The sequence below is a fragment of the Thalassophryne amazonica genome, chromosome 16, assembly GCF_902500255.1.
Source record: "Thalassophryne amazonica chromosome 16, fThaAma1.1, whole genome shotgun sequence".
Classification (NCBI taxonomy): Eukaryota; Metazoa; Chordata; class Actinopteri; order Batrachoidiformes; family Batrachoididae; genus Thalassophryne; species Thalassophryne amazonica.
Window position 1 is genome coordinate 60,469,287 of NC_047118.1, and position 14,882 is coordinate 60,484,168.

At 41.9% G+C, this 14,882-nt stretch overlaps 1 protein-coding gene across 2 annotated transcripts in view; it reads right to left on the bottom strand.

The window, feature by feature from the left end:
- nptx2a (neuronal pentraxin 2a) overlaps positions 1–14,882 on the bottom strand; it is a 56,648-nt gene that overhangs the window by 23,135 nt on the left and 18,631 nt on the right. For both annotated transcript variants that reach the window (XM_034190707.1, XM_034190706.1), the window contains exon 4: positions 9,948–10,192. In XM_034190707.1, coding sequence (XP_034046598.1) covers positions 9,948–10,192 — 245 coding nt within the window. The remainder of the gene's footprint in view (positions 1–9,947; positions 10,193–14,882) is intronic.

Genomic DNA, 14,882 nt, shown 5'->3' on the forward strand with positions numbered 1-14,882 from the left:
AGCCGCTGGTGTGCGCAAATATACTCAACAAAAATATAACCGCAACACTTTTGGTTTTGCTCCCATTTTGTATGAGATGAACTCAAAGATCTAAAACTTTTTCCACATACACAATATCACCATTTCTCTCAAATATTGTTCACAAACCAGTCTAAATCTGTGATAGTGAGCACTTCTCCTTTGCTGAGATAATCCATCCCACCTCACAGGTGTGCCATACCAAGATGCTGATTAGACACCATGATTAGTGCACAGGTGTGCCTTAGACTGCCTACAATAAAAGGCCACTCTGAAAGGTGCAGTTTTATCACACAGCACAATGCCACAGATGTCGCAAGATTTGAGGGAGCGTGCAGTTGGCATGCTGACAGCAGGAATGTCAACCAGAGCTGTTGCTCGTGTATTGAATGTTCATGTCTCTACCATAAGCCGTCACCAAAGTCGTTTCAGAGAATTTGGCAGTACATCCAACCAGCCTCACAACCGCAGACCACGTGTAACCACACCAGCCCACGACCTCCACATCCAGCATGTTCACCTCCAAGATCGTCTGAGACCAGCCACTCGGACAGCTGCTGGAACAATCGGTTTGCATAACCAAAGAATTTTTGCACAAACTGTCAGAAACCGTCTCAGGGAAGCTCATCTGCATGCTCGTCGTCCTCATCGGGGTCTCGACCTGACTCCAGTTCGTCGTCGTAACCGACTTGAGTGGGCACATGCTCACATTCGCTGGCGGTGGCACGTTGGAGATGAGTTCTCTTCACGGATGATGCGAAGGAGATGTGTTGCACTGCATGAGGCAAATGGTGGTCACACCAGATACTGACTGGTATCCCCCCCCCCAATAAAACAAAACTGCACCTTTCAGAGTGGCCTTTTATTGTGGGCAGTCTAAGGCACACCTGTGCACTAATCATGGTGTCTAATCAGCATCCTGATATGGCACACCTGTGAGGTGGGATGGATTATCTCAGCAAAGGAGAAGTGCTCACTATCACAGATTTAGACTGGTTTGTGAACAATATTTGAGGGAAATGGTGACATTGTGTATGTGGAAAAAGTTTTAGATCTTTGAGTTCATCTCATACAAAATGGGAGCAAAACCAAAAGTGTTGCGTTTATATTTTTGTTGAGTATAGTTGTAGCAAAAGGTGTACGAGGCAGCAACGATTTTACATGTTTTGCCCACGATTCCTGCTTCATGCGCACTTTAAGCACAAATTGACCAAATTTGCACTATGTGTGAAGGGGCCCTTAATGGGGCTCACTTGTACACAGGGGCACTGCCAGAGATTTTGGGCCACATGAAAAAAAATCTTACTGGGCCCCCCGCAGTTTTTGATCCCATATTACATAAAAGTATGCATTTTAATGACATTTTTGACTATCATTCCCATATTTGTGAAAAGAAAAACGTGATTTGACAGTTACTCGGTAGGTGAAACACTGAAAATACAATGAAATTCATTTAGATTCAATTATTTGCTGTGAGACTGATAAGACTGACAAAAATACATATATGAGGCTGGTTGTTGGTACTTAATCTTCTGATTTCAAGAAAATGTAAACATTTCTCTGATTGGATTGAGAGCAATCACCCAGTCTGCACGCACTAGAAATGTTCTCTATTCGTACTGCAATGCAGGGGGTGACAGTCTCAAACTACTGACCAAACATTATATTTCAGTGACAGCTGATGCTTTTTAAACCATTAAAATCATTCTGAAATTAATACAGACTATAGGCTTTTTATTTCAGAACAATATTCTTTCATTTTTTTTTTTGTCATAATAATCTATTAATTCAACACACAGCTGCTCACCTCACGGGTTCCTGGGCTTGTTCAGATGGGTGGGGGGGGGCTGACGGACGTGCTACTCTTCCCAACATGTCTGTGTGGAACATGAGTCTTTTTTTTAGCAGTACAGCTTGCTAAGTATTTGCCTGCATTAATTAACTAAAACAACAGCGAAATGTATAAATCCAGAGTTTACTGCAGAGATATGAGCTAACATGGGGAGCTAAGTGAGCTAGCTTATGGTCAAAGTTAGGAACAGACAACAGGCAAAAATTCCAGAACTTTCCATCACAGACCCACCTTGCCCATGAAAGAACTGGGTGATACAGTGTCAACCCTTCGCTTCTTTCTCCTGTTGAAGCTTTTTATCTTTTGTTTTTTCTCTCTGAGCTCTTTGAGCCGTCTTGCGTCTCCTCCTGCACTCACTGCAAAAGTTTCTGAAGCAATCTGAGGGAGCAGGTGGACTGAACCATTTTATGTAAATACGGGTGGCAGCGGGGGGAATGAGCATTGAGAAATGTTTCCCAAACAAGTAAACTTAGTGTTACCAATACATTGCAAATAAAATCTATATGTGATTTTAAGTTTATAACTGAGTCTCATATTATTTTGTCAGTATTATAATTGCATTAGGGGCCTCTCTGGGCCCCTACCAATAATCGGCCCCTAGAATCTTTCTCCTTATTCTCCATTTTTCTTCTTCCATTTTTTACCAACAAACATCATCAACCGGTCACCGGGTCTTCATCTTCTATTCTTTCATTTTCTTCTCCTCCTTTTTATTTTCTATTCCTTCTTCATCATCTTCTTCTTGTTCTTCAGCTTCTTCATTTTTGTTATCTTCTCTTTTTCAGGCATTTCACATGCAGCTTAAAGGGGCACTGCCACCACCTGTAAAGAATTCTCAAGGAGGCAACAAATGCTGTTTATCTGAAGTCATGTGGGCTGGACTCTGTTGCCTTGGTAACTGGCAAAGAACTGAAAACATGAGTAAATTCTGCACACCAAGTGTATTACAATGAACTCCAGAAAAGTATAAATTCATCACTTAATTTGTACTTAAACTAATATAGATATGTGATGAACACAAATTCCTTCAGCTTGAGTCATGACTACTCAATAATGCAAGGAAAGACACGTTTCACGTTTACACTGCAATGATGGGGGAAAGAAAAAAAAACAGAAAAAAATCCCATGAAGGCCACTTTGTGGCTTCCTGCAAGTTTACAGTCTAATGTACGTACAACATAAAAAAATCACGTCTCAGTGGATTCTGTTCTGACGACTCCGGTGTTGGGATGATGCTCCTGCACATATGGTAATCACACTCATTCATCTTTCTCTTACGCTACTGCACTTCGGTTCTTCTCGCTTTTGCTATGTTTCTCCATCCGGCTCCATCTCCGGTACATTATGGCTCCACTTTTTTTTCCCTTCAGCATCCTCTGATCTTTAATGTGCTCTCCTCGCTCTTCTCGGCACTATCACCTCCAAAGCTCTGTGCTTTTTTTATTTCCTACCTTTTCCCTCACTTATGTTGCTCCTGTCCACGGTATTCTCATCTGCCTCACTTCGACACATGTATAATGCATGGTGAAGGGATCACAGTGAGGAGACCTGCCTGTGCCAATAACAGCCAACATAAACACACTGGGATAAAAAAAAATAAAATTCCACCGATCCATCATTACCGCGTTCCAGATGCCACATCAATCCTACACACCGGGTTCTGCTAACATAACAACCACAATTATTTTATTCCTTTTCAGACTCAATGAAATTAAAAAAAAATCATGCTTGGTTCCTGCAGGTTATTTTTCTCTTGTGCTAATGAAGTACAGTGGATTGACTGAATGGCTGCGCCTACAGAAAAGCAGGCATGGCCTTCAAATAGGCACACGTGGCACTTTTCTAATGAATTAATGAATTAATGTTATTCAGCATAGTGCGGGAAATGTGGGTCACTGGTATTAAATGTTTATGAGGTTCAAAATGAACTATTCAGAGTTCATGGTCAGTGTAGCTCCTATCATTTGCATGGTAACTGTTCTGTTCTCTATCACAACACATACCATCTTCTCAAACATTTTCTTTCTGTCAAAGCATTTCTTTTAAAATCATTATACATTTTGGCTGAAATACATAAAGGCCCATAAGTATTTGGACACTGAAAAATACTACTCCTGTATAGACAGTCCAAGTGTTTTAACATTAAAAAAAGGATTTTTTTTGCAGAATAAGCTGAAATTTTCAGGATAAAAAATGTGTAGAATCACTATCAGTCCTTGAAAATCCCCCATGTGGCTTTTTCAAAATCCAAGATGGCGTCCAAATGGCCACATTTTAAAAAATGCATGTTTCTGGAAAGGTTAAAACCTAATTTAAGTGTCTAAATGCCTGTGTTAATGCATCAGAACCTCTTTGCAATAATTATGAAGAGGTTTTGAGTACTGGAAATGCCAGAAACTAAGATGGTAACCATACTGGAATCCAAAGTGTCTGACATTGTTTATACATTTGTTTATTTATTTTAACATATTTTTTTATTTCTGGAAAGGCGAGACAGATGACTTAAGTGTCTTAATACATGTTTTAAAGCATGAGAAACTCTTTGTCGTCATTACGTGAGGTTTCAATTTTTGGAAAGGTCAGAAACTAACTAGATGATTCCAAATTTTAATCAAGATCACCACAATTTCATTTCATTTTATTTTTTGATAAACCTGACTATGATATCAGAAACATGGCCATTGAGGATGAATTTCAACAACACACTCCACATACCATTCCCCTCACTTTTCATCTTGAACCAAAGCAAATAAATGCAGTACAGTGCATCATGTTAAAGAATTACTCATGTCTAAAAACATATATTTAGACATTTTAATCACAATCATAACTTTTCCAAAAGCAGTGGATACATAAAAACAAAACAAGAGTGCTCTGAGAGCATAATATCCCCCACTGGCAAATGCTGCTTTGGTACAAGTGCTTGCTACATTTTGATATTTCAAGGTATGTGATATTTGATTTCGGAATGCAGATACCCACTCATGAAAATGGCAGTGTCTAGGTTTGTGAATCAAAGGCCATAACTCTGTCAAAATGTGTCAATCTTGTACAATATTACAATATGTGTACTACCAACCTAAAACAAGGTATGATACCACTTTTAATAAAATTCCTCCTAATAATGTGAAAGGAGTTGATTTCAGAATGCAGACACCCACTCATGAAACTGGCAGTGTCTAGGCTTGTTAATTAAAGGTCATACCTCTGCCAAAATGTGTCAGTCTTGTACAATAATATGTGTATTATCAACCTATAACAATGTCTTGTACCAAGTTTAATGAAATTCCTCCTAAAAATGTGAGAGGAGTTGATTTCAGAATGCAGGCATCCATTCATGAAACTGGGAGTGTCTAGGTTTCTTAATCAAGAGCCATAACTCTGGTAAAACTTGTACCATGTTTCATGAAAATCCTCCTAAAAATGTGAGAGGAGTTGATTTCCAAACTGACGGACAGACAGACAGATGGAAATTGCCACAACATAATCCCCCTTCAGGCCTTCAGCCAGCAGGGGATAAAAAAACGGCAGCAAAACGGTAGGCATTTGGACACCATCTTTGGATCAAACATCAATATATGATGAGTTCAGCAGCCCCATTGCATCACTAAGTGGCATGCAGAGCGTGCAGTTACCATGCAGGCTACCCTAACCCTAACCTTAACCAGAATGAAAGCATAGATGAATATTCCCCAATGACACGGAAGTGAAGCAAGTAGTTCTGTCGGCTGTCAGAGAAAAGTGATGCTGCTGTCACTAAATGATGCAATGATGCTACTGAACTCATCACATAGTGATGGAAAGGGGCACTGATCCGGCACAGAAATGTGACAAGTTGAATGTGACAACACGTTACAACTGCTTCACCTCAGGGAGCTTTTGTGGATTCTGTACCCATCATTGATGTACTGCACGCTTTGACCCTTTGCATGTATAGATCAGATATGTTGCCAGAAAACATCTCACTTCTTTCACCTAGTGAGTTCACCAGTAAAACAGCCAGATTCAATGGCACATGACTCTTAAAGGCAATGTAGGTGACAATCTGATTAGGAAAAAAACAAAAAACAAACAAACCCTTGATTATTTCATGGACTAAATACAATGCCCTACAACTCCATAAGTCTTACATTGTGCTCAGATTAGATGTCATGCCAAAAGCAAAGTGGAGTTAAACATTCCCCAAATGCACTTACACTGTGCACTTTTGTATGCTTTAGATGATCAAGAATGGGTCATACCAACAAACCAGGTCGTGGAACAACTGACCAGCTCTTCACTCTCACAAGGATCCTGGAGGGTGCCTGGGAGCATGCCCATCCAGTCTACATGTGTTTTGTGGACTTGGAGAAAGCGTATGATCGGTTACCCTGTGAGATAGTCTATGAAGGCTGCAGGAGTATGGAGTGAGGGGGGTCCCTTCTGAGGGCCATCCAATCTCTGTACTCACAAAGTGGGAGCTGTGTTTGGGTGCTCGGCAGTAAGCTGGACTTGTTTCCAGTTGGGGTTGGCCTCCGCCAGGGCTGCAGCAGACACTGCAGCGGCTGCATGGACAGGATATTGAGGAGTAGTCAGGAGGAGGAGGGTTTCCAGTTTGGTGGGCTCAGGGTCTCATCGCTGCTTTTTGCAAATTATGTGGTCCTGTTGGCTTCATCGGCCTGTGACCTCCAACACTTACTGGATTGGTTCGCAGCCGAGTGTGAAGTGGCTGGGATGAGGATCAGCACCTCTAAATCTGAGGCCATGGTTCTCAGCAGGAAACTGATGGATTGCCTACTCCGGGTAGGGAATATGGTCTTGCCCTAAGTGAAAGAGTTCAAGTACCTCGGGGTCTTGTTCATAAGTGAGGGGACGATGGAGCATGAGATTGCCTGGAGAAATGGCACAGCAGGGGCGGTGTTGCATTTGCTCTACCGTACTGTTGTGACAAGAAGGGAGTTGAGCCAGAAGGCGAAGCTATCGATCTATTGGTCAATCTTTATTCCTATTCTTACCTATGGTCATGAGGGTTGGGTCATGACCAAAAGAACTAGATTGCGGGTACAAGTGGCCAAAATGGGCTTCCTTAGGAGGGTGGCTGGTTTCTCCCTTAGAGATAGGGTGAGAAGTTCGGTCATCGGTGAGGAGCTTGGAGTAGAGCCACTGTTCCTTCATGTTTAATGGATCCAGCAGAGGTGGCTTGGGCATCTGGTAAGGATGCCCCTTCGGCGCCTCCACAGGGAGTTGTTCCAGGCACTTCCATCTGGGAATAGACCCTGGGGAAGACCCAGGACTTGGTGGAGAGATTATATCTCCACACTGGCATGGGAAAACCTCAGTATCCACCAGTCAGAGGTTGTCAATGTGGCCCAGGAAAGGGAAGTCTGGGGTACCCTGCTGGAGCTGTTGCCCCTGTGACTCGATCCTGGATAAGCAGTTGAAGATGAGTGATGAGTGAGTCGGATGTGTGTTGCTCCATTAATAAGTACTAAAAGTGACTGGAAAATTGGCTGTCAAATTCTTTCACAGCCATGAATGCATTATTACTTTATTGATAGGTCAACAGATTAAAAATGCACTGTGTTGCATATTAAGACTAGAAGGGACTCTGAGAGCACATACTTCCACCAAGGCCACATATTGCTTAAAATCTCTTCTGGATCCAAAATATTTCCATTTCAATTTATTTCATTTATACACAGCTGAGCTCAAACGTTTACATACCCTGGCGGAATTTTAGTTTTTTTGGCCATTTGTCTGAGAATATGAATGATAACACAAAAACTTTTTTTTCACTCATAGTTAGTGGTTGGATGAAGCCATTTATTGTCAAACAACTGTGTTTACTCTTTTGAAATCATAATGACAACACAAACTACCCAAATGACCCTGGTCAAAAGTTCACATACCTCTGTTCTTAATACTGTGTGTTGCCCCCTTTAACATCAATGAAAGCTTGGAGTCTTTTGTGGTAGTTTGTGGACGAGGCTCTCTGATGGTAAAGCTGCCACTGAATATGTCTTGGACTTTATTTACATAAATTATGAAGAAATACAAACACTAAGGCACTCTATGGTAAATCTGCATGGAGTAGACAGTTCTCAAAAACCGAGTGACTGTGCAAGAAGGAGAAGAGTGAGGAAAGCCACCAAGACACCCAGACAATCCAGGAGAAGTTATGGGCTTATGTGGCTGTGATTGGAGAAACTGTGCACAGTGCAAGCTTTGCATTTTGTATCACTACTCTTAGCTTCATAGTGGAGTAGAGCAGAGAAGGATTTTCTTTCACCAAAACAGATCAAATCCAGGCTTGCATCTCAGATGTACCTTCTGATAATTTGTAGCTAAACTTTCAGGTCTTCTTTTTAAGAAAATCCTCCTCTATACTACTTCATCATGAAGATGGATAACTGGTGATACAAAATGCAAAGCTTGCACTGTGCATAATTTCTCCAATCACAGCCACATAAGCCTATAACTTCTTCTGAGATGTCTGGGTGTCTTGGTGGCTTTCCTCACTTTTCTCCTTCTTCCACAGTCACTCAGTTTTTGAGAACTGTCTACTCCATGCAGATTTACCACAGAGTGCCATATTGTTTGTATTTCTTTGTAACTGATGTCAATAAAGTCCGAAACATATTCAGTGGCAGCTTTACCATCAGAGAACCTCGTCCACAAACTACCACAAAAGACTCCAAGCTGTCGTTGATGTTAAAGGGGTCAACACACGGTATTAAGAAAAGGAGTATGTAAACTTTTGATCAGGGTCATTTGGGTAGTTTGTGTTGTCATTATGATTTCAAAAGAGTAAACCTGGTTGTTTGACAATAAATGGCTTCACCCAACCACTAACCATGAGTGAAAAAAAGTTTTTGTGTTATCATTCATATTCTCTGAAAAATGGCCAAAAAACAAAAATTCCGCAAGAGTATGTAAACTTCTGAGCTCAACTGTAGCGCCAAATCACAACAAAGCTGCCTCAAGGCGCTTCACACGAGTAAGGTCTAACCTTACCAATTTACCAAAATATGTTCAGAATCAAATTCAGAATAAAATCCATCATTCTCTAGGTCATTATCCATCTGCTCATCAAATTTCATCAACATCACACACACACACACACACACACACACACACACACACACACACACACACACACACACACACACACACACACACACACACACATCTTCAACTGCTTAGTCCAGTTAAGGGTTACTACAGGTTAAGGGTTGGAGCCTATCCCAGAAGTTATAGAGCACGAGGCGGGGAACACCCTGGACTGGACGCCAGTCTGTCGCCAGGCCACATAAAATATTTGAGTTACATGTTGCTATGTGCCAAACATTCTTCTGGATCTCAGTTCCACACAATATTCTAGATCACCTCTGAAACTGACTCACTTATTTCCTGGAACATTAAATTTCAGCTCACCAAATTTCATTGAAAACTATTCTTTACATTTTGAGGTATCTTGTAAGAAGACAAATAAACAGACAAACACAACTGAAAACATTACTTACTCTGTAGCAGTAAAAAGGACAGAATTTAGCACATTATATTCAATCTGCAGACAAAGTGAGTGGGAAGATGAGTGTCTCAGTGATTTATTTTAACTCAACTCTCAGGGATACACTTGTCAGCAGTAACACTTGAAATCAACTGTCGCCCTTTTATCTGCTAACTTATCAATGAAAGAAACAACAGCATAACACACACACACACACACACACACACACACACACACACACACACACACACACACACACACACACACACACACACACACACACACACACACACACACACACACACACACCTGGTTGTGAAAGAACAAATACCCAATCATACACAACATGCACTGTAATTCCTGCAAATTTTGGATGTGAAAACTCTTGAATTAAGGCTTACATTCATTATTTAGTTTACATTTCATTGTGTTGTTATTGACAGTTGTTTTTTTAACAAATGAATAAAAAAAGACCCTATTTTTTTGATGTGGCAAAGCAAATAATAAATTAAACAAGTTTAATTGTACAACCTCATCTTTGGCTCCTGTCTGAGGTTCTTGTGCTGAAGACAGACATTTTGGACCCACCTTATCATTAACTAGTAGCTCAATGGGGTTGGTCCCCCATTCGATGAGGACTATCTCATTGGCTTGGCCAGGGACGCCGTACGAGAATGGTGTTCCGATGCCAGGGCTAGCGCTGGACTTGAGCCACATGCACACGGTGAAGGCGTACATTTCTGGGACACTCTTCTTAATCCGCCCATATAAGTAGTTGGTGCGCAGAGGGAGAGACACCTTAAAATCCTCAGGTGATTTGAATGCGTTATTACCTGTTGATTAAAAACTTGTGGTTATAAATTCATCGATAACCTATGATTAAAACTGATGAAGAAGGGCTTTTAATCTTAATTCTGATCATTGCAGAAAGCTTGAAATGCAGTTCGCCAATAGATGGACGAGTCCACTTCATCCACCTGGTTACACAGAAACTCAAAACAATAAAAAATATCATCTTATAAATTAACAAGAGCAATCTGAGATTTCTGACATCTGCCGAGGGTTGACGAGGACTCAAAATATAACAGATATGTGATTCACATTGTGATCTGGACTTTACCTGGATCCGGATTCCACAACACAGTGCAGTAATTGCATATTGATCCAGAACGGTCCGACTGATCAACATGTTGCAATCTGATATTTAATTCACAAGCTGAAACAAAATAGTATCTTCCTGATCTTGGTTTTATACCATAATGTTGTATCTGTAAAGTTTAATTTGATGGAAACACCAAAGAAGCTTGGTTGAGAATTAAGAAAGATGGAAGGTTTTGTAAAGAGAAAGGAATCCAATTACACATGAATAAACAACACGCACGTCATGCTATAAATCTGAGAAATGTTTGTGTGTTTGCTCATTCTACTACTCCTCTGAGGTGTTTGGGTCAGTTGTATTTTACCAAAATTGCTGTGTGCATGTAGGTTGGCCCCAGAATTACCCTTAAGGGGTTTGTATTGGCAATGGTCAAGGTCAGTTTGGTGAAAGGTCAAACCTTTGATTGATCTACCTTTTTGCTACTTCACCCAGGTCCTTTGGTTGTTTTCTACCAAAATTGATATGTAGACAACCCCAGAATTTCACTTTAAGGGTTCGTTTTGACAAAGGTCAAGGTAATTGAGGTCAAATGTCAGGTTTCATAGTCCTGACTGACTTAATGCAAACAGATACTGTTGCCTAGTCATACTATGAGAAAAATTTGTGACTTTGTTACCCTACTCCTCCCAGATACTTTTCGTTTGGACGAAAACAGCAAAACAGCGCAAAACAGTTCGAAATTAGCGCACGAAACATTGCGCTGATGGGCAGGCATGCATGAATCTGATGTGAGAATTCGTGCACGCGCCGGTGTCTTTGAAGCAGGAACAGTGCCAGGCGCGGCACATTGCACCACTTATGTGGTATAAATAAAAAAAATAACAACCAGCCGGTACGTGTGGAACCACATCGCGCCACTTATGGGGAATAAAAAAAAAAGAAGAGAAAAACACACCACCCACTGGATACAAACTCACACCTTTTAAGAGCTCTGATTACCAGTCAGAGACTTTACCACTGAGCTACGGAGCTGTTCTTTGAAAGCTGCGGGAAGCTGCCTCATATCAGGAAGGACATGGAAGTATTACAAAAATAAATTAAAATCCCACACCATATGAAAACACCGCATTTATCAAGCGAGCAATACAAATATGATCCCTCTGTTCCTCTGGTGATGACCCATGGTCAATGACATACAGTCATGAAATGACATGAATGAGAAGCAGTGTGCTCTGATGTCCACATCTACTGGTCAGGTGCGTCCAGTCGGCCGCGCTTGTGCTCTGCCCGACACGCATGTCTTGTGGACGGCGCGCCACAGCACAGACACTGCGTCATGTGGAACAGAGCTCACATGGTGACGCGATGGTGAGATCACCCGCTGTGTGTTCTGATCTGACGGTCCGTTTCAACCTGGGGGGCTGTCAGTGTCCGCTACGTGCACACGCTCACTTGCTGCAGCTTGTTGCCACAGCGATATATGTTTTTATTTATGTCCATGTAAATACAGCAATCAGACACACGTGCCTCACAGTGAACAGCTGTTTGTCCATGTCTGTCCAAACACAGTAGGTGTTGTTTAGCTTCAATGTCCAGAATGACAGATCACCACAGCTGCTTCTGTCAGAAGCCACGCCTCCCGTGAGTGGAGTGCACACACCCACGTGTCTGTGTGTTTGCAATGTCACACTCGTGTGGGATTTAGACAAATTTCACAGCAGTACAACAGTGACTGTCTGCAGTCTGTTGTCATGCGTGGGAGGGTGCGATGGGTTCGCACAGCGCACACTTTGTCTTCAGCCACTTGTGTGTGCAAATAATTGTAGCAACAGGTGTACGAGCCATTGGCGACAGGGACGACATTACACGGTTTGCACACGATTTCTGTGTCATGCAAATGTGCACTTCTTCCAAATTTTGCACTATGTGTGAAGGGGCCCTTAAAAATGACACTTTCCCTCACATGTCCACCAAACCTGGCACACATATCTAGGTGGGATCAAATTGACCAAAAATCAGTCATTGGAGTTGTCATTGGGGTTGACAATCAAAATTTAAGTTTTTAACTCTGATTTGCACTAAAATTGGCCTGGTCCTTTTGTGTGGGGTTTGCACATTGTGTGGGTTCCCCCCCAGGTGCTACAACTTCCGCCCGCCTCCAGCGGCATGCAGGTTAGGTCAAGTGGGGACTCTAAATTGACTGGAGGTGTAAATGAGTTTGTCTGTCTGTATGTGTCGGCCTTGTGATAGACGAGTGGCCCGTCCAGGATGGACCCCACCAGTGAATGCTTAGATACACCCCAGTGACCCTTAACTGGAATAAGTGGGTTTAGAAAATGAATGAATGTAGGTGGGCTCTGGAACTTCTCAGGTATGATCAATTTAGGTCAATTATTGGGGTCAAAAATCTAAATTTAAGTTTTTCACTCTTACCTGCATCAAATTTGGCACATGTGGAGTTCTCGAAATGCCCAGATGAGGTAAAATTCCAGAACGCACCTCCATCAATGTCAGATTTATTAAAGGTCAGTCATTGAGGCCAAGGTCATGTCTGCATATCTGTATGCTGGTCTTCTCCTACATCCTTTTGCTGATTTCTTCCAAACTTGGTATATCAGTGAAGGTTGACCCCATAATTCCCTTAAATAATTAAAATAGGTAAAAATCAAGGTCAAGGAATTTCATTTTCAGTCTCCAGAAATGTTTTGGAAAGGTCAGCCAGAGGTCAATCATTTGAGTGAAGGTCAAGGTCATTGGGGTCAAATGTCAGATTGTTGTAGACCTTACTGTCTGCATGCCCATGGGCATTATTATGTACGAGGTCTGTGAGAAAAGTATCATACCTTTTTATTTTTTTCAAAAACTATATGGATTTGATTCATATGTTTTTACGTCAACCAAGCTTGAACCTTCGTGCGCATGCGTGAGTTTTTCCACGCCTGTCGGTTGCGTCATTCACCTGTGGGCAGGCTTTGAGTGAGCGGTGGTCCACCTCCTCCTCGTCGTTTCATTGCGAGGAAATGGCGGAATGATTTGGGCTTTTTTTCCATCAGAATTTTTTCAGAAACTGTTAGAGACAGGCAGCTGGAAACCATTCGAAAAATTTATCTGGCTTTCGGTGAAATTTTTACAGGCTTCACAGAGAATAAGGAGTGTTACTACAGCTTTAAGGACGGCCCACAATGGCACACGGCGCAGCGCGCTCCGAGCCGCCATCGAGAGGCAGAAACCACCACATCATTTCTAAACGGATGGCTGTGTGGAGCCGGGACCATCGTGTGCAATTTCTCTGGTTATCACAAGAGCTGGACATCAGCCATTTTCTGGCAGATTTCACTTTTAACAAGAGATTTTGTCATGGAAAGCCGCGTGGAGGCTTCGCGCATCACGACAGAGCCGCTGATGGAGCGAGACAAAGGAACACCTCCGTTTCGGAGTGTTAGAGGACAAGTTGGGATATGCCCAGCTCTCCACAATTTCTCTTATACTCACTCGACTGGTAAGCACTGAAAGCCAAGATAGACATGTCCCAACTTGTCCTCTGACACTCCGAAATGGAGGTGTTCCTTTGTCTCGCTCCATCAGCGGCTCTGTCGTGACGCGCGAAGCCTCCGCGCGGCTTTCCATGACAAAATCTCTTGTTAAAAGTGAAATCTGCCGGAAAATGGCTGATGTCCAGCTCTTGTGATAACCAGAGAAATTGCACACGATGGTCCCGGCTCCACACAGCCATCTGTTTAGAAATGATGTGGTGGTTTCGGCCTCTCGATGGTGGCTCGGAGCGCGGCGCGCCGTGCGCCATTGTGGGCCGTCCTTAAAGCTGTAGTAACACTCCTTATTCTCTGTGAAGCCTGTAAAATTTTCACCGAAAGCGAGATAAACTTTTCGAATGGTTTCCAGCTGTCTGTCTCTAACAGTTTCTGAAAAAATTCTGATGGAAAAAAAGCCCAAATCATTCCGCCATTTCCTCGCAATGAAACAACGATGAGAGGGGTGGACCAGTGCTCACTCAAAGCATGCCCACAGGCAAATGACGCAACCGACAGGCGTGGAAAAACTCACGCATGCGCATGAAGGTTCAAGCTTGGCTGACGTAAAAACATATGAATAAAATCCATATAGTTTTTGAAAAAAATAAAAAGGTCTGTTACTTTTCTCACAGACCTCGTAGTATATTTAAAATTTACAAGTTGAAAAAAAAAACAGGGCTAATAATCCAGATGGCACAAATCAAGCATTACTAATTAATAAAATTAGCTCCAGCACAAGACGACACACCAGAAATAGCAGCCACTAGAAAGACGGTTTGTCCTGCTCATGTCGTTCAAAAGGTGGCGATACAATTTTTAAATATTCAGCATCCATATCCTTATCTCTAAAATATAACTGTATAAATATAATTATTTTATAATTGTTTTTAAGTT